Here is a 20904-nt window from a genome sequence, read left to right as displayed (position 1 = left end):
TAAATATATCTACAATTAATTAATTCAATAATTCAACATCCAACATTAGCCCATTTGAAATTATTTCATTTACTGTGGTTTTTACAAATTTAGGTAGATTTTGGCTGACTTGTTTCCCCTTTAGATTGAAAAGGATATATGGGGTTACATATGAATCAAATCTATAACCAACACTGAGAAACTACAAAGTGTTATATACATTTTCACTCATAAAGAACATGGTCACACATTTAACCTCTAAGTTACACATTTAAGAAAAAAAAAAGATTCCGAAAGGCCCCTGCTTTGAATCCATTACCTGAATATAGATCATGGTTAAGATGAGTCATTTCTTTTTCCAAATTACCTCTCGATACATCAGATTTTCTTATTAAGGCAACAGGTTCTCTCTTCTCTGGTGATTTAATAAAATAGCCAAATGACGGCTACAAAATAATTAAATGTAAATTATTTCTTTGATTTTCAACTGCTTTGAGAAATTCTAGACTATTTTATCTAATAGTGGTAACACAACTAAATGACATCAAAAAACTGTTCTTCCCACTTAACCTCAAATTACTAGAGATGACCTTCAAAGGTCCAGGTAGAACCTTTCATTTCCTTAATACTAGCTACTTTTTAATCATTAGAACTCATATTGTCAAATAAATTGCCCTTACTAAGAAATTCAAATTAAAACAACACAGAAATGAGGCCGAGCACAGTGGCTCACACCTGTAATCCTAGCACTTTGGGAGGCCACGAGTTCAAGACCAGCCTGGCCAACTTGGCAAAACTTCATCTCTATTAAAACTATAAAAACTGGCTGGGGATGGTGGTGCACGCCTGTAGTCCCAGGTACTCAGAGGGCGGAGGCACCAGAGGTTGTGGTGAGCTGAGATCAAGCCACTGAACTCTAGCCTGGGCAACAGAAGAGCCTCTGTCTCAAAAAAACAACACAGAAATGATACTTTATTCCTCCAATAATTATTACTGAACACCTATTATGTGTTAGGCACTGTTTAATCATCAGTGACACATTAATGAGAAAAAAGATAAAAACTCCTGCTTCCTGGAAATTACAATACAAATGTACTTTCTTTTATAGAATAAACACATCCTTGAAAAACGTGTATTAGGATTAGGGACGCTCCTACCAACTTGCATGAAAGTTTCTGGAAGGTTTGCATTCAAGGAGCTTGCTAAAGAGTAAGCAGTTTCCACTTGGCTTTCTTACACAGCAGTCACGTGAGAGAACTAAAATGTGAACTCATTAAATGCACTCAATTTTTTATTGGTCTTCACTTGGGAATTTCTTCCCTTGATTCAGTAACTTGAATGCAAATAAAACTTCACTACTTATACCAAAACAAAAATTCCAAATAATAGGTCAATTTTTTTCACGATCCAGTGCTCTGTCCATCTTATCTTTCCTTACTATAATTCGATTAATAAGGAATTCAGTTACTCTTCAACTTCTGTCATAATCTCAAAGTCACAATCAATCCACGCAGAAAAATCTACCTTTCTAAAGTATTCATTTTCATTTTTTAATTCACTGCACTGAGCAAGACCACAGTTCAATTTCAAAGTTCTATGAACCAGCTGTGACTTCTAACACTATATCTATTATTTCAAAATCATACTCTTAATGAAATCCAGTTTTGATAAACACTCCCTCCAATAACCCTAATTCCCTCTGTGGAATTTATCAACAAATTCTTTGACTCTATAGAATAAATCTTGAATTACTGTCCTTTTCTCTGCTTCTACTAGGTCATCCTTGTCCCCAGCCTTCATCACGTCTCTCCCATTTCCTAAGCATTTGCCTGCTTCTTTCCGTCTTCTGTCTTTTGCCAACTCTCACTACCTGGGCACCTGACATATGGCGGCAGCCTGCTGCACCTGGAGATGGACCAGCACCACAACCAAGTTGTCCTGGGCCTCTAAGCACCTCCCCCCAGTTCATCTGAGATAAAAGCCCCTCCTACTAGAAGCCCTCATGATCTGGCCCTTGGAATCATCTGCCGTTCTCCCTTCATACCCTCCCACCCTGCTCCTCAGAGCAGCTCTGCCTGCCTGCTTTCCACTCCTCCAGTATGCCAGCCTGGTTCCTGCCTCCAGGCCTGCACACAAAGGCCAGGTCACTAATGGCGGGAGAAGTCTTAGTTCTTCTTACAAAAAAAACACACTTTTTTTTTTTTAGATGGAATCTCACTCTGTTTCCCAGGCTGGAATGCAGTGGTGTGATCTCGACTCACTGCAACTCTCCACCTCCCAGGTTCAAGCGATTCTCCTACCTTAGCCTCCCAAGTAGCAGGGATTACAGCCACGCACCACCACATCCGGCTAATTTTTTATATTTTTGGTAGAGATGGGTTTCACCATGTTGGCCAGGTTGGTCTTAAACTCCTGACCTCAAGTGATCTGCCCACCTCAGCTTCCCCAAGTGCTGGGATTACAGTCGTGAGCCACTGCGCCCGGCCTGCTGCCTCCTTTCATCACTGCGATGCCAACTCAATGTCCTCCCCCAAACGTCAACCTGACCAGCACAGCTAAAGTAGCTCCTTCTCCTCACTCATGCTTTACAGGACTTATCACTACCTGAATAACTTGTGTCTTTTTAAATGTACATGCATTACATTTAATTAAATCAAAACACTTCTATATTTCAAAACATCTCTTTAGACAATAGTTTTTGAAAATCAGTTTTAGAATTCTTTACACCAACCAACAATAACAATAGCAATGAACAACTATTAAATACTTACCAAACGCTGGCCTAGCGCTAAATGCTTTACATGAACCATCACATTTAAATCTTACAAAGCCCGATAAAACTGTGCTGTTAATGGGAAATGAAGGCACAGAGGAGTTAAACTGTTCAGTGTCCTAGAACTAGCTAAAAGACAGAGCTAGAACTGCAGTAAAGGTCTGACTGATGATGAAACCTAAGTTTTTTACCACTCTTCTGTCCCATCCTGTTCTATCTCTATTTTAAAGTCACTCTGCCATCATAATACTCAAAATCTACAATCTGGTGGCTGTGAGCACTCCCAGCAGATTCCATACTTACTCTTTTCACATTGTTACCACCACCAAGGCAACCAAGCGCTTCAGATCTTTGAGCAAAGAACTCTCCTAAAGATAGACGTAAATAACTGGCATCATCTTTATCCAAATCTGATGTGCTATGTGATTTCCTCAACAGACTGTAATTAATTGTAGCTCCCCAGGACGTATCGCCCAGTGCAACCGAAGTATTATGAGCATCTGTGTTTTCTTCCTAGGGAGAAAGTTATTGTTTCGTTTCTTTCCCCCAGCAAGTCACTTTTCTGTTGTCCTAATATACAAAAACTAAAAAAGTCTTACCAAGAAAATTTAAAAAGTAATTTTTTAAAAACTAGACAAAAAAAAAATTGGACAAACTGAAGCATAATCAGCTACCACAGCTAATGAAGTCCAGTAGAGGACAATGAGTATTTTTAAACACCTGAGTAGTAATACACACGATCTTGAGTTGCTCATGACAGAGCTTTCCTATAATCCCAGCTACCTGGGAAGCCAAGATGGGAGACTTGTGTGAGCCCAGGAGTTCAAGACCAGCCTGAGCAACATGACGAGACCCCATCTGAAAAATAATAAGAATGTTATCTTCATTTATTGCTTCATCAAACACTGTCATAAATTTTGAATCTTCAAAATAAGGTTGAAATAAGATTGTCATAAATAAGAATCTTCATAAAAAACAAACAGGAGGTAGGACTGCCTCACTTTAAAACGTATTTTTAAAACTATAGATATACAGCCCAGTACAGTGGCTCACACCTGTAATCCCAGCACTTTGGGAGGCCAAGATGGAAGGATTGCTTGAACCCAGGAGTTCGAGACCAGTCTAGGCAACGTAGCAAGACTCCATTGCTACAAAAAATAAAAAATAAAAAAATAGCTAGGTGTGGTAGTGCATGCTTGCAATCCCAGCTACACAGGAGGCTGATGCAGGAGGATCACTTGAGCCCGAAAGCTTGAGGCTGCAGTGAACTGTGATCACCACTGCACTCCAGCCCGGGTGACACAGCAAGCCCCTGTCTCAAAAAATAAACATAAACTATGGAAATATCCATTAACGCCATTAAAGCAATTTTAAGTGAATTAAAGATACATTTCAGCATGTCAGTGATCTCCAATTAATAATTTAGAGTATGAGGGAAAAAGCAGAAGTCGTCTAGCCACAAGAAAAATATGAAATAATTCTATGCTAACTGTATATTCAGAAAGAAATGAACATTTTGCTTACACTTACATTAATACAGGAAAAATTTTAAATTTTGGATAAAACAAATAATTACAAACCTGCATAAATTGATGCTCTTTATTAAATTCTTCTTCATCTTGTGCAATCAAATCAAATGCTTCAGCTTAAAAAAGAATACGTTTATATAAATAAATTACACTAATACCTAAACAAACACTAGCATACAGATACAAAATAGGAAAATGAAATACTAAGGAAATAAAGTTGTAACAAGTATGTAAAAGCTTGCACTCATGATTGATGCATCGGTATTAAATGCTGAACTCTACGGTTGTCAAACTTTTGCTAAAGAACACCTTGCTGTAGCTGGTTTTATCACTAACTTACCCCGGTTTACTCAGGGGCTTTACAATGAAAGCTTTTTCTTTCTAAAATTAATTTTTGCTTTGGAGAGTTAGGCACTGTTGCATTGAGGCACTCGTCCATGAATGCTGGTGGAATTTCATCGGGAGTCATCAGACTGATAAACCCTCTATAAGCTTGTCATGAAGATGGCTGCAAGGGTGCCCCAGGACCCGCTTGCCCCCCATCCCAGGAAACCCCGTTCTGGACAAAGACTAGGAGTCCCCTAATGTCTGCCCTCAAGGTTCCTGCCGAGTACCTCAGTTCCCCCGGGAAAGGAACACCAGCCTAAGCACACTCAACCCCAGGCCGAAGACCACCACTAAAACGCCTCAGAGGGACGGGGCAAGTGGGCAAAGAGGGCCAGGGCCAGAAACACAACTGGGAGTGGTGGATTCGTAGCAAACTAGGAGGCCCAAGACCCTGCCTGAGGCATCAGAATTGCCAAGAACTTTAAATGTGTTGGTGAAATGTCTGCCAGCCAGATGCCAGACTGCCTGGCTGCAGCACTCTGGGCTTCTGCCTGGCCTCTGCCCACACTGCTCCTTTGGGAACCTAGACTGTATCTCACATTCACAACCTAAGACAAAAGAAAAGCAGACACAGGATATTTCCGTTCAGGAAAAGCAGAGCACCAAAGACTGCTGAGGCTTCCTACCTGTCAGAACAGTGCTAGTTCTTCACCTTGTTAAGTGACCATTTCTTATCACAAAACAAAAAAACAAAAAACTTTTTTTTTTGAGACAAGGTCTGGCTCTGTTGCACAGGCTGGGGTGCAGTGGCACAATCCTGGCTCACTGCAACCTCTACCTCCTGGGCTCAAGTGATCCTCTCACCTCAGCTTCCCCAATAGCTGGGCCTATAAGCATGTACCACCACCCTCAGCTAATTTTTCTACTTTTTGGTAGACATGGGGTTTTGCCATGTTTCCCTGCCTGGTCTCAAACTCTTGGGCTCAAGTAATTCACCTACCTTGGCTTGTCAAAGGGCTAAGATTACAGGCATAAGCCAAAATGCCCAGCCTAAAAAAAATACACATTCTTAACCTACAGCATAGAACCTAGGAATGAGCATCAGGAGAACCATGAAGCCCTCAAAATACGTGCAAAATCATACATTCCATATAAATATATTTCTATGAAGATTCACTGTGGAATCTATGACTCAAGTTAAGTTAAAAACCACTGCCCTAAAAGATGAAAGGACCAACCAACCAAATCTGAGAGCCATTGGAAGTAGGAAACTCGGCCCCGAAGAGGGTAATATGGTTTGGCTGTGTCTCCACCCAAATCTCAACTTGAATTGATCTCCCAGAATTCTCACATGTTGTGGGAGGGGCCCAGGGAGAGGTAATCAAACCACCGGGCCGGTCTTTCCCATGCTATTCTCATGACAGTGAATAAGCCTCATGAGATCTGATGGGCTCATCAGCGGTTTCCACTTTTGCTTCTTCCTCATTTTTCCTCTTGCCGCCGACACGTAAGAAGTGCCTTTTGCCTCCCACCTTGATTCTGAGGCTTCCCTAGCCACGTGGAACTACAAGTCCAAGTCAACCTCTTTTTGTTCCCAGTTTCGGGCATGTCTTTAACAGCAGCATAAAAACGAACTAATACGGAAGGTAACACAAAAGAAACTTAATGTACTTTGAGGAGTTAAATATCACCTGGTTTTTAAATAATTGACCGAGCAGCTCAAAATAGTATTTATTATAATCCTAAGTGCTTTTTCTCTGAACTATAAGGGATTCTTCAAAGAAACATCTACCTTAACACTGTGTTGTCTACTCATCAGAAATCAATCACAGCCAATAAGAAAGCAGAACTTCCTATTTTATGAGAATCTATGCCAATTCTTCGGCACACCAAAAACAACAATCCTCTCGTACTGAATGCTTCTGAGCCTAAACGTGGAAGCAGCCCATTTGTGTTTCCCCCACTGCTGAACTCTCAGGTCATAGTAGCAGCAATGGAGCACCTTGAATAGACGGAGCTGAGCTATCAGCAAGGAGGAAGGGAGGCGCGGGGAAGAAGAGGAGGCAGGCTCTCTTTTTTTTTTTTTTGAGATGGAGTTTTGCTCTGTCACCCCGGTTGGACTGCAGTGGTGCATTCTCAGCTCACTGCAAGCTCCGCCTCCCAGGTTCATGCCATTCTGCCTCAGCCCCCCCCCCTTCCCGCCCCCCGCCCCCCCCACCCCCCCCAGCACCTGGGACTACAGGCGCCCGCCTGGCCAAAGTTTTGGGGGGTTTTTTTTTTTTTTTTAGTAGAGACGGGGTTTCACCGTGGGTTAGTCAGGATGGTCTCGATCTCCTGAACTCGTGATCCACCCGCCTAAGCCTCCCAAAGTGCTGGAATTACAGGCACGAGCCACTGCGCCCGGCCGAGGCAGGCTGTCTTAAGGAACTGTTCTGAATAAAGTTTGTAAGTAGGCAAATTTTCATTTAAAATGACTTGGACGTAACAAGATTACACCCTTTTTTCCAACCTTCCTCTTCTGAATATCTCCTTCTATTACACTTTTAAAGTTCCTTTCTCCTTTTCAGTACAAAGGCTCCCATTTCATTAATGCTACCTCCACCCCTATTTCCCTGGATCTAGTCCATCCTTCCGAGCACCCATCAGCTTCTTCTGTCCACCAACCTTTTTAACAGCCTCTTCCATGTCCCCGTCTCCTCTCCTCCCGCCCACGCTAGTCATCCTTTCCAACCAGACTCGCATCCATTCCCCAAGCACAAGGTCGGTCATTCAATCTTTCCAATACCATTTTTTACTTTTTAATAGTAATATATCTAATAATTCAAATTTAAAAGGTGTATGTATGATACCACAATAAAGAGCTTTTCAAAGTTAACCAAAGACTTACAAGGGTGTATACTGAAAACTGTCTCCCCATCCCTGACCCTAGTTTCCCACACCCTCAGATGCAGCCAACAGCTAAAATATTTCTGAAATGTCTATCTGAATTTTTGATTTTTGAGTTCAAGTAGCTAGAGATTCCTGTAGTCAGTATCTTGCTTTATCTTTCCATTGTATGTCTTTACAAACATCTGTATGTCCATCCTCCCCTTTCTTACCTTTCTACACAAATGTGCTTGGAGATGGAATTTACATAATTTATTTTGGTGATCATTCCATTTGAGTAATTAAAGAGCTCCTTTACCATTCTGTATGGCCACAGGGTGCTTCCTTGTATGGATGCACCTTAATTTATACCCTATTTTGTCCATCTACATTGCTTCCAACCTTATTATTACAGACAATGCTGCAAGTAATGAGCTTGCACATACGTCATGTACCATTTGTACAAGTGTATCCAAAGAATAAATTCCCAGAAGCAGAACTACTCGGTTACAGGATAGTACACATGTAACTTTGCTAGATGCTGCCATGTCATTATACCCAAAGGCTGTGCCAAGAATGGACTAGCGTACCTATGTCTCTCACATCTTTGCTAAGACAGTTTTATTATCAAACATTTGGATCACTACCAAGGAAGTAACTGAAAAATACTACGACTGGGTGCATTTACACTGCATTTCTTTCCATGAGCAAAAATGAACATTTTTTGTTGTACATTTAACAACCATTTTTCTTTTTCTATAAATTGTTTCCAATTTTGAGGTAGTTGGTCTTTTTCTTATTGTTTATTAGAACTGTTTATATATTAGGAGAATGGGCTCTAAACCTATAATATGAATTACAAATCTTTTATTCTCAGTTTGATTGCTGATTTTTAAAAACTTTTTACGATAGAGAGGTGAAGTGTACAGCTCAAGGAATTTTCACAATCTGAACACATCTGCATAGCCAACATCACAGATTAAGAAGCATAATACTGTCAGTACCCAAACCACCCAAGCCTGCTTCCCATGCTACCTGCCTATTCACATGTAACCACTGCCCTGCGGCTGGCTCTGCAGGACTGCACTGCTGAGCTGTACACAAACAGAACTGCAGAGCCTGCGTTCTTAGTCAGCTTCATGTCATTCCACATGTTACTGAGATTCATCCAATGTTGTTGCATGTAGCTTCACATCACTCATTCCCACTGCAACCTAATATTCCAGGGTATGAATAAACATAACCCATTCTATGGCTGGGGGACGGGAGGGTGGTTCCGCAGCGACTTGGAAACTTCCACTGCTAATGGGAATTTGAGAATTCGGGGCTGATACAAATAGTGCTGCTATAAACATTCTAGTATGTCTTTTGGTGAATATGTACACGCTATTCTGCTGTGTATGTACTCAGGTATAGAATTATTAGGTCATAAAGTATGAAGTTCATTAAGTTCACCTTTACAAGGCACTGTCAAACAGGTTTCCAAAATGGCTGTACCAATTTACACTCCCACCAGCAACACATGAGAATTCCATGATCTCTTAAGTGATAAATATCCACCATCCAGTCTGCATCATCATTTTTAGATCAAGATATCATTGAGTAAGTCCTAACTGCAACTCAGCTTCACACTTCTGACCCCTATTTCCACTAATGACTACTTCTGCCTCAAACCACAATCACCCAAAATCTACACTTTCTTCTGACTCCCCGCCTCAGGTAACGGTATCGCCATTGTCCCAAGTAACTCAGACCACAGACCCTCCTCTCTTCCTGCCTCTCTACTCTCCCCTGAAATCCAGCCACCAAATCCTAACCATTTTACTTCTGCGTCTTTCACTAGCAACTCTCTTCATTTTCACTGGGACACCTAGATTTCGACAACATCCTAAGAACTCTCCCAAATGACCCTGACTGCCAAAAGAAGACTCACCAAGCAAGTCCACAAGCAACGAGTCCTGACGCTTTCCAGACAAGCCTCAATCCTGGGCATGGTCGTCAAAACTCAATCCACTCCCTGGCCCACTGACCTCTCCAGCTTCACCTCCTAGCCTCTGGCCACTCTCCCTTTATCCTGCCATAAAGGCTGGCCACAGTGGACCATGCACCTTCTCAAACATGCCCACCCTTCACCATCTCATTCCCTTCCAAACTGGGCTTTCTCTCCATTTGAAATTTCTCATGCCCCCAAAGGATTACCTGTGAAAACTCTACCTCAAAAGTGGCTTCCTATTCTTTTGCTACCTACTCACACAACGTTTGTTTCTTCTCTGAATTCCATTGCTTTTGGTTTGAGTTTCTCACGATGCCGACGACTGTGTACTGCATTCCTGTCTCATCATTCTGGGCTGATGAGCAGTTAAGGACTGGCATACTACCTCATTTATTGCTTTAATTCCACACCACGAGACTTTTTGAAAGAAGCTTAGTACAAGCAGTAAGTGGTAAAATTTCTTCCTCTGGCGCAAGCCTCTGAACAATAAGGCCAGGCTTGACAGGCCCGTGAGCAGCGTGGCTCCTTCCAGCTACAGCAGAGCTCAGCCCTGAGGGCTGCAGCACAGCATCTTCACAGGCTGCGGCTCAAAATCCTGTGACCTGGCTTCGTGTAGACCTAAACCAGTTTCTCTATTCACTGTCAGGGATGATGCTGATCAACAAGCTAACTGCTTCTGTTAATGCTTTTATCCCTTGAGATTTCAGTACCTTTCCGGTTACTTCTCTTCCATCATTTCTACCACACTTTCTACCTTTCATGGACTGGTCGTTGTAACTGCTGATTTATCAGGACATTTCCTTTGCTCGGGTCGGAAATTTTAAAGGGACAGGCAAAACCTGAAGTCCCTTCCAGCCCTGCAATACTATGGTGACTACACAGTAGTATACAAATGCTATTCTCACTCATTGGCTTTGCTTAAGGAAATGGCTCGGCTCATTCTACAACGATTAAGACCGGCTGAAACCTCAGGTCCTATAAAAACAAGCGAAGCACACCCAGAATACAGTGTGGTCCAGAAGGGATCCGATGTGACTGACCAACATAGAGAGCCATCTTAGAAAGAGCAGAAACAGTGGAAATGTTACAATAAATGTTTATCCATATACTTACAACCAGATCGGAAGTCTTCATTCATCTCATCTCTTAGAGAGATATTTAAATGTTGTTGGCTATTAAAAGATGTGTAATAGGCAAGGTCTGTGACCCACCTCCCCTCTTCATTCTGATAGACCACACTCTGGGGGAGATCTGTTTCCAAAAAATAAAATCCCCAAAATATCAAATGACACATGTCACAACTAAAATGATACAACATTCTCAATTTTTTTTTAATTTAGATGACTACCTTAGATACCAACAGTACTGAAGTCTGCCAAAGCTAGTTAGAAAAAGGAAAAACCATTTCCCCAAAAGAAAAGTATCTCTTCGACGGAAGGCAAGCCAGCCTTACTCACAAAAAAAGTCTCTAATGGAGAATGAGGAATAAAGGAAAAGAATGCTGAGACTTAGCTAGAAAGGTAGGTTTTCACTAGATCTCTGAGAAAAGATATCACTTCTGAGCAATCCTCCCTGTACTAGTAGATTTAAAATTTTGTTTAAACTATAAAACGCTAAAATATTTCAATAGGAAAGACTAGCACATTTCACATGAAAATATATCCTAGTAAGATGTACGAACATTTATTTCTTTCACTCTATTTTTTTAAAAGTCCACTTACTGTCTTTATTCTTTTCGATGGACTCGTGACATTCACATATTCGCCTTTCACAAGTTGGTGACCAAAGGGCATCACTGAAATTAATTCCACTGTCACTAATAGGCTTCAAAGAGGCTACATCCACATTTTCTTGAATGGACACTGTAGGAGTCTCAGTGTCTAAACATCCATCCATGGGCAAAACTGTCTTATTTTGATGAGGACACTCCACTCCCTGTTTTACAGGGTCAGTCGGGTCAAAACCAACTCTATTGGCATTTGCATCATGAAAATTATCAGAGTTAAGTTTCAGGTCAGTAGCCCTGAGGGTCTTCACCAGAACATCTTTACTTGTACTTTCCTTTAAAAAAAAAAAAAATCAGATTTCTTCACAGAGCAACAGTAAGTCTTGCTTTTCATAACTTATTTTAAAACTTATGGGAAAAATTATACAATTGATACAAAATGTTTATTATATGAAGGAAGAGAACACACAGTATTCACTGCATTCTACACTATATGTGAATATATGAACCATTGATAAGAAACTTACCAAAACCAGACTTTGTGATGTGGTCATGGGAAACACAGAGAGAGATTTATATACCAAAAGTGGGCTCCGTGTGTGCATTACATTACAGGATGATAGAAACGTTGTCAGCTCAACTTTTATCATTACCAATAAAAGTCTCTACAAACATGGTAAGGCTATATTAGTGTGACTAGCCTCATAAAATTAATATGGATAAACAGCCCTCGATATTAATATCTTTTAATAGAAGTAAAACAATTTATACTACAAATGCCCCTGGCCAGTCCAATAAAATATGTATCAGACAGAGCAAATTTATCCAGTGCCGTCAAACTATGCTCTCCAAAACATTTTTCCAAGCAGCACTTCTTATTCTTTCCTACAATAACAACTGCTGAAAAGGGGCTCAAGTGTCTTCAATACTGTGTGTGGACATTTGGCTGCCACCATGGTATCACATGCCAGTGAAACTTATTAACAGCAGTCCTTTCTGCCAGAATAAGACAAGCAGTAAGAACAACCTGATAAGGCACAGTTTCTGAAAGTTACAACACTAAAAGGAGATCATTCTAAATAAATGATGACTTTTGAATAAGAAAGACATAGGTTCAAATCCTAGTGCCACCATTTATTAAATGGGTGCTTTGCCAACTTATTATATAAAAATAAACATCAAGGCCAGGCGCGGTGGCTCACACCCGTAATCCCAGCACTTTGGGAGGCCAAGGCGAGCGGATCACCTGAGATCAGCGGTTCAAGACCAGCCTGGCCAACATGGTGAAACCCCATCTCTACTAAAAAGACAAAAATTAGCCAGGCATGGTGGCGTGCGCCTGTAATCCCAGCTACTCGGGAGGCTGAGGCAAAAGAATCACTTGAACATGGGAGGCAGAGGTAGCAGTGAGCCAAGATTCCGCCAGTGCACTCCAGCCTGGGGGACAAGAGCGAGACTTCGTCTCAAAAAATAAATAAATAAAATAAATAAACAAACATCAAAACAAACTGCAGATGACTTAAAGATTTAGATATAAAAATACTAGGAAAAAATACAGATGGACTTTTATTCTTCAGTGATTAACATCTTCTAAGTGTAAAACTCTAATGTCCTAAATTGTGTCCCCTCAAAAAGATATATCCAAGTCCTAAGCCTGGTAACTATAAATTGTGATATTATTCTAAAACAAAGTCTTTACAGACGTAATTAACTTAAGGATCTTGAGATAAGACCATACTGGATTGGTCACAATGACCAATGTCTGCATCAGAGACAAGAGAAGAAAATTTCAGACAAAGACACAGAGGACAAGGCCGCATGGACACACAAAGAGAGATTTGAGTGGTGCTGCTGCCACAAGCCAAGGAACACCAGGAGCCAGCAGAGGCTGGGAGAACCAGGAAGGATTCTCCTCTAAGAGCCTTAGGAGGGAGAACCACCCTGCTAACACCTTGATTTCAGACTTCTGGCCTCCATAACTGTGAGGAAATAAATTTCTGTTGTTGTAGGCAAGCCTGTGGTAATTTGCTCTGGCAACCTAGGAAGCTCATACACACATTAAAGCCTAAAACATATATAAAGATCAATATATTTCCATAACATAAAAACCTTATAAAATTAAGTTAAAATACAAATGCCCCAATAGAAAAAAAAAAATGACAAATGCTACTTAAAACGAGATAACTGCTTTTCATATACAACACTTGCAAAGATTAAAAAGAAACACAATGTGGAAAACCGGCTGCCTCATCCGTAAAGCAACTTAATCCTGAATAAAGAAGGCAGTTACAACCTCTAGCTTCCAGTTTTGCGTGTAAAGGGCTTGGAAGTCACCACTCCATCCTGACAACAAGTAAAAAGATGAACAAACTGACATATCAACAACTCTTCGTAGATCCATAAGAGAAGGTAACAGGATAAACTGCTGCCTCTAAAATTGGAGACACAGGCAAATACAGAGAATTCTAACCTACTAGGCGATACACTCCCAAGCAGAAACCTCCACAGTAAGCAGCAGAGAAGGAACACCTAACATGTTACTGCTGAATTGCTGCGGGCTCAGTGTGGAAAAGTCTGAGTTAAAAAGTCCAGGGGATCCGGTCACAGGTGGATCCCATGCTTTTGTGAGTTTTACCTCCAGCATGACCAGGTTCTCACAGCAAATAACGGAGAAAAACCCCCCTGGGCTTCCAGTATGGGGAGGAGAAAGGGGTCATTTTGAAATATAACAGGGCACTTTGTGCTTAGATCTGCCCTCAAGAAAACCTAACCCTGCTGGGGCTTTATCAGAGCCTAAGTAGACTGGGGAAAGGGAGGTAACCAGCTCCAGCTCCCTCTAGCCACCCTGTCCATGCTAAGGGGATGAAAAAACGGAGAAACACTCGTGGAGTACACAGTCTAAAGGCTCAGGCTCACTTATAGACTGAGACCAAACCACAGAATTACAGAATACTATCCCTTCCCAACATCTTACCACAACATAATGAAAGGCCTATTTACAGCAGTTCTTTTACTTGGTACATCACGTCCAGCTAACAAGAAAAAAGTAAAAGGCATACTAAATGGCAAAAAAGCACAGTTTGAAGAGAGAAGGCAAGCATCAGAACCAATAGAACCAGATATGGCAGGGATGTTGGCATACTCAGGCTAGAAATCAAAAACAATTATGATGAATATGCTAAGAGCTCTAATGGATACAGCAGACACCATGCAAGAACACAGTGGCAATGTAAACAGAGAAATGGAACTTACAAGAAAGAATCAGAAAGAAATGCCAGAGATCAAAAACTGTAACACGTGAGGAATGTCTATACTGGGCTCATTAGTTGATGGACACAGCACAGGAAAGATACTCTGAGCTCCAGGATATGCCAGTGGACTTCTACAGCTGAACGCAAAGACAACAAAGACTGAAAAAAACGATCTCAAAAAACTGCAGGACAACTACAGAATGTATAAGATATGGATAACGGAGACATCAAAAAGAGAAGACAAACAGAAAGCAACAGAACATCTGCAACACTAATGAATGAGAATTTCTCCAAATTAATTCAGACAACAAGCCAGATATCCAGGAAGCTCACAGAACACCAAATAAGATAAAGGCCTACTACAATAGGGCTGCACTTGGAAAAAAATAAATAAAAGCCAAAACCAATACTTCACCTAAGCATATCATTTGCAAACTACAGAAAATCAAAGATAAAGAAAAAAATCCTAAAGAAAAACCAGAGAGGAAAACAATCAGCTTACTCACAGAGAAACAAAGAGCGACATTTGACATCTCCTCAGAAACCATGCCAAGCAAGAAGGCAGTGAAGCAAACTACTTTAAAGAGTTGAAAGAAAGAAACCATCAATCTCTAATTCTGTACCCTGAGAAATTATCCTTCAAACATGAAAGGGAAATACTTTCTCAGACAAGCAAAAATTGAAGGTATTTATTGCCAGTAGACCTGCCTTGCAAGAAATTTTTTTAAAAGTTATTTTGAGAGAAGAAAAACATACAGGTCAGAATCTTAAATCTACAAAGAAAGGAAGAGCATCAAAGACAGAATAAGTAAAGGTAAAACAAAAATTTTATTTTTCTAATTTTTAATTGGTCTAATAACAGATTGTTCAGAAAAACAATGGCAACAATGTATTCAATTATGCATGGTTATGTGTGTGTATGTATAAGCATATATATGTGAGGGTGTGTGTCTATGTATAGACACATACATGCTTATATATACTTGTATATAAGTGAAATGAATGATAGCAATGATACAAGGAATGGGAGGGAGGAATTAGGAATATTTTGTTATTATCAATACTCAAACTACCTGTTAAGCAGTATAATGTTATCTCAAAGTGAATATGGATTAATTGTAAATATATATTGCAAACTCTAGAGCAACCACTAAAAAAAGTGGGACAAAAAAGAATTACATCTGATATGCTAATGAAGAGAAAATGCAATCATATAAAATGCTGAATTAAGACCACAAAGAGGCCAGGCACAGTGGCTGGCCCCTGTAATCCCAGCACTTTAGGAGGCCAAGTTGGGAGAATCCCTTGAGGCCAGGAGCTCAAGACCAGACTGGGCAACACATCAAGATCCTAGCTCTACAAAAAATTTAAAAGTTAGCCAGGTGTAGTGACATATGCCTGTTGTCCCAACTACTCAGAAGGCTGAAGAAGGAGGATCGCTTAAGCCTGGCAGTTCGAGGCTGTAGTGAGCTATGATTCTGCCACTGCACTCCAGTCTGGGCAACATAGAGACCCTGTCTCAAAATAGAAATAATAATAATATTCTTAAAAGAAAACCACAAAGAGAATACGACTGGAAGAAAAAACTAGGGGGAAAAAAAACAAGAACAACATGGTAGACATTAATCCAACTATATCAGTTAATCACTTCCAAAGTCAATGGTCTAAATACACCAACTAGCTGGGCACGGTGGGTCACGCCTGTAATCCTGGCATTTTGGGAGGTCAAGGCGGGTGGATAACTTGAGGTCAGGAGTTCGAGACCATCCTGGCCAACGTGGTGAAACCCCACCTCTACTAAAAATACAAAAAAAAAGCCAGGTGGGGTGGCACACACTTGTAATCCCAGCTACTCAGGAGGCTGAGGCAGGAGAATTGCTTGAACTCAGGAGGTAGAGGTTGCAGACAGCTGAGATCACACCACTGCAGTAGAGCCTGGACAACAGAGTGAGACTCAGTCTCAAAAAAATAAATAAATAAAAATAAACAGGCCGGGCACGGTGGCTCATGCCTGTAATCCCAGCACTTTGCGAGGCCAAGGCGGGTGGACCACAAGGTCAGGAGATCGAGACCATCCTGGCCAACATGGTGAAACTCCCGTGTCTACTAAAGATACAAAAATTAGCCGGGCATGGTGGTGCATGCCTGTAATTCAAGCTACTCGGGAGGCTGAGGCAAGAGAAACACCTGAACCAGGGAGTCGGAGGTTGCAGTGAGCCTAGATCGCACCACTGCACTCCAGCCTGGCAACACAGCAAGACTCCGCCTCAAAAAAATAAATAAATAAACAAACAAACATACCAACTGGAAGAGATTTTCAGAGGAGAATCAAAACACAAGACCTAAGTATATGATGTTTACAAGAAACCAATATGTAGATTAAAAGTAAATGGATGGAGAAAGATATGGCATTAAAACACTAATCAAAAGAAAGCAGGAATGGCTATATTACTTTCAGACACAGCAGACTTCAAAGTAGGAAAAGTTATCAGAGATAAGGCAGGATACTACATAATGATATAGAGGAATCAATTATCTAGGAAGACATGACCATCCTTAACGTGTATACACCTTACAAGAGAGTATCAACATACAGGTAGTAAAAACCAACAGAACTACAAAGAGAAATAGATAAACCAACTATCATAACTGATGACCTCAACACTCCTTTATCAGAAACAGATCCAGCGAGAAGAAATTCAGTAAGAACACAGTTGAACACACTAACAATCAACTAGATATAATGGACGTCTATAGAATACGTCACCCAAAAACAGCAGAATACACATTCTTCTTATCAGAAAAAAACCCACACAATAGAAACACAATTTGAGTAGGCCCCTATCTGTTAAAGAAATAAAGGCAATAATGAATAACCTCCCTAAATAGAATACACCATGCCCAGATACGTTCAACAGTGAATTCCACCAAACATTTAAGGAAAACATTATACTAATTCTCTACAACCTTTTTCAGAAAATAGCAGAGGGAATACTTACTAACAGTTTCTATGAAGTCAGCATCATCCTAATACCCAAACTAAAGACATCACGAAAAAATAAAACCAGTGACCAATTTCTCCCATAAACACAGATTCAAAACTCCTCAACAAAATATTAGGAAATCAAATCAAATAATACATAAAAATAATTATACATCGTAACCAAGGAGATCCCAGGTATGCAAGCCTAGTTCAACAATCAAAAATCGGCCGGGCACAGTGGCTCACGCCTGTAATACCAGCACTTTGGGAGGCCGAGACGGGCGGATCACGAGGTCAGGAGATCAAGACTATCCTGGCTAACACGGTGAAACCCCGTCTCTACTAAAATACAAAAAATAAATTAGCCAGAGGCCGGGCGCGGTGGCTCAAGCCTGTAATCCCAGCACTTTGGGAGGCCGAGGCGGGTGGATCACAAGGTCAAGAGATCAAGACCATCCTGGCTAACATGGTGAAACCCTGTCTCTACTAAAAATACAAAAAACTAGCCGGGCGTGGTGGCGGGTGCCTGTAGTCCCAGCTACTAGGAGGCTGAGGCGGGAGAATGGTGTGAACCCGGGAGGCGGAGCTTGCAGTGAGCCGAGATCGCACCACTGCACTCCAGTCCGGGCGACGGAGCAAGACTCTGTCTCAAAAAAAAAAAAAAAAAATCAAAAATCAAAATCAACTAATGTAATCTATCACATCAACAAACTAAAAAAAAAAAAAAAAAAAATTGATTCTATCAATAGATGCAAAAAAAAAACACCTGACAAAAATCCAACACCTATTCATGATAAAAATTCCCAGTAAACTAGAGAGAAACATTCTCAACTTGATAAAAATAAAATAAAAGTTTAAAAAAAACTTTAGGCCGGGCGCGGTGGCTCAAGCCTGTAATCCCAGCACTTTGGGAGGCCGAGACGGGCGGATCACGAGGTCAGGAGATCGAGACCATCCTGGCTAACATGGCGAAACCCCGTCTCTACTAAAAATACAAAAAACTAGCCGGGCGACATGGCGGGTGCCTGTAGTCCCAGCTACTCGGGAGGCTGAGGCAGGAGAATGGCGTGAACCCGGGAGTCGGAGCTTGCAGTGAGCTGAGATCCGGCCACTGCACTCCAGCCTGGGCGGCAGAGCGAGACTCCGTCTCAAAAAAAAAAAAAAACTTTAAAAAAAACCTTAGCTAACATCATACTTAATAGTAAGAAGCCAGAAGCCTTTCCACTAAGATCATGAATAAGGCAAGGATGTCTCCTCTCACCACTATTTTTCAACATCATACCATAAGTTCTAGCCAATGCAATTAAGACAAGAAAAAGAAATAAATGTATACAGATCTGGAGGAAATAAAAACTGTCTTTTGTTTGTGGATGACATGATCACCTATGCAGAAAATCCAAAAGAACTGACAAAAAAATTTCTGGAACTAATAAAAGATGACAGCATACATATTTATTACATAAATGTTAAACTGCTTTCCTATACACTAGCAATGAACTAGTAGAATTTGAAATTTAAAACAATACTATCTACATTAACACGCCCATATATGAAATAAGTTAGGTATAAATCTAACAAAATATATATAACATCTACATGCGAGGAAACTACAAAACTCTGAGAAAGAAATAAAAGAAAATCAAATAAATAGAGAGATATTCAATGTTCATGGATAGGAAGACTCAACACTGTCAAAACATTAGTTCTTTCCAACTTCACCTATACATTCAATTTAATACCAATCAAAATTCCAGCCAAGTTCTTAATTTGGATACTGACAAACTGATTTTAAAGATTACACAGGCTGGGCATGGTGGCTCATGCCTGTAGTCCCAACACTTTGGGAGGCAGAGGCAGGTGGATCATCTGAAATCAGACGTTTCAGACCAGTCTGGCCAACATGGTGAAACCTCATCTCTATTAAAAATACAAAAATTAGCTGGGCACGATGGTGTACACTTGTAATCCCAGCTACCTTGGAAGCTGAGGAGAGAGAATCGCCTGAACCCGGGAGGTGGAGGTTGCAGTGAGCCAAAATCATGCCACTGCACTCCAGCCTGGGTGACAGAGAGGCACTCTGTCTCAAAAAATAAAAAAAAATAATACATTAAAAAAAAATAAAGTTTTTCACAAAGAGACAAAAGACCCAGAACAACCAATTCTATCTTGAAAAGAAAGAATAATGTGAGAAGACACTGTCCAATTTCATTACTTAATAAAGCTGTAGTAACCAAGACAGTGATGTACTGGTGAAAGAATAGACAAATAGATCAGCAGAATAGAGATTCGAAAAACTGACCCACATACATATAGTCAAACTAATCTTTGACAAAGGAACAATGGCAACATGATGAAGCAAAGATAGTCTTTTCACAAATGGTACTGGAACAATTGGATATTTACATGCAAAAAAATGAATCTCAAGAAAGACATTATACCTTTCACAAAAATTAACTGAAAATGGATCACAGATCTAAATGTAAAATGCAAAACTATAAAACTCCTAGAAGATAACACTGGAGAAAAATCTACAAGGTACAAGATCAGCACACAAAAATCAGATGTTTCTAAACACCAGCAATACACAATCTAAACTGTAAATTAAGAAAGCAATTCCATTTACAATAGCATCTAAAAGACTAAAGTACTTGGGAATAAATCTAATCAAGGAAGTGAAAGACATACTGAAAACTACAAAACACTGTTGAAAGAAAGAAGACCAAAAGACCTAAAAGAATGGACAGACATCCTGTGTCTTCATGAACATGAAGACTTAACATTGCAAAGGTATCAATACTACCCAAAGTGACCTGTAGATTCAACAAAATCCCTCTCAAAATTTCAACAGCCTTTTCTAAAGAAATGGAAAAGCTGATCCTCAAATTCATATGGAATTGCCAAGGGTCTCAGTCAAAAAAAATCTTGAAAGAGAAGAATTAAGTAGAAGGACTAACACTTCTCAACATCCTACAAAGATAAGTGATTAAAGCAGTGTGGCACTGTCAAAAGGACAGACAAATAGACCAATGGGCTAGAACAGAGAAGCCAGAAAGAAACCCTCACATACATGATAAATTGATTTCTGATAAAAGTGCCAAGACCATTCAATGAAGAAAGAACAGCCTTTTTCATAAATAGTGCTGAGAAAATTTAATATCCACATGCAAAAGAATGATGTTAGTAAGACCCTTACCTAACACCACATATAAAAATAAACTCAAAACAAATCAACAGGCCGGGTGTAGTGGCTCACACCTGTAATCCTAGCACTTTGGGAGGCCGAGACGGGTGGATCATGAGGTAAGGAGATCGAGACCATCCTGGCTAACACGGTGAAACCTCGTCTCTACTAAAAATACAAAAAAATTAGCCGGGTGTAGTGGCGGGCGCCTGTAGTCTCAGCTACTCGGGAGGCTGAGGCAGGAGAATGGCATGAACCCAGGAAGTGGAGCTTGCAGTGAGCCCAGATCGCGCCACT

The 20904-nt window shown here is 40.5% G+C and overlaps 1 protein-coding gene across 6 annotated transcripts in view; it reads right to left on the bottom strand.

The window, feature by feature from the left end:
* CEP192 (centrosomal protein 192) overlaps positions 1-20904 on the bottom strand; it is a 142860-nt gene that overhangs the window by 85166 nt on the left and 36790 nt on the right. For all 6 annotated transcript variants that reach the window (XM_023228357.1, XM_023228356.1, XM_023228353.1 and 3 more), the window contains 5 exons: positions 11188-11527; positions 10580-10717; positions 4333-4397; positions 3056-3265; positions 299-425 (listed from right to left, as the gene is read on the bottom strand). In XM_023228357.1, coding sequence (XP_023084125.1) covers positions 299-425; positions 3056-3265; positions 4333-4397; positions 10580-10717; positions 11188-11527 — 880 coding nt within the window. The remainder of the gene's footprint in view (positions 1-298; positions 426-3055; positions 3266-4332; positions 4398-10579; positions 10718-11187; positions 11528-20904) is intronic.

Source organism: Piliocolobus tephrosceles, chromosome 18 (assembly GCF_002776525.5).
Source record: "Piliocolobus tephrosceles isolate RC106 chromosome 18, ASM277652v3, whole genome shotgun sequence".
In the NCBI taxonomy this organism is placed as follows: Eukaryota; Metazoa; Chordata; class Mammalia; order Primates; family Cercopithecidae; genus Piliocolobus; species Piliocolobus tephrosceles.
This window is presented reverse-complemented; position numbering and strand designations above follow the sequence as displayed.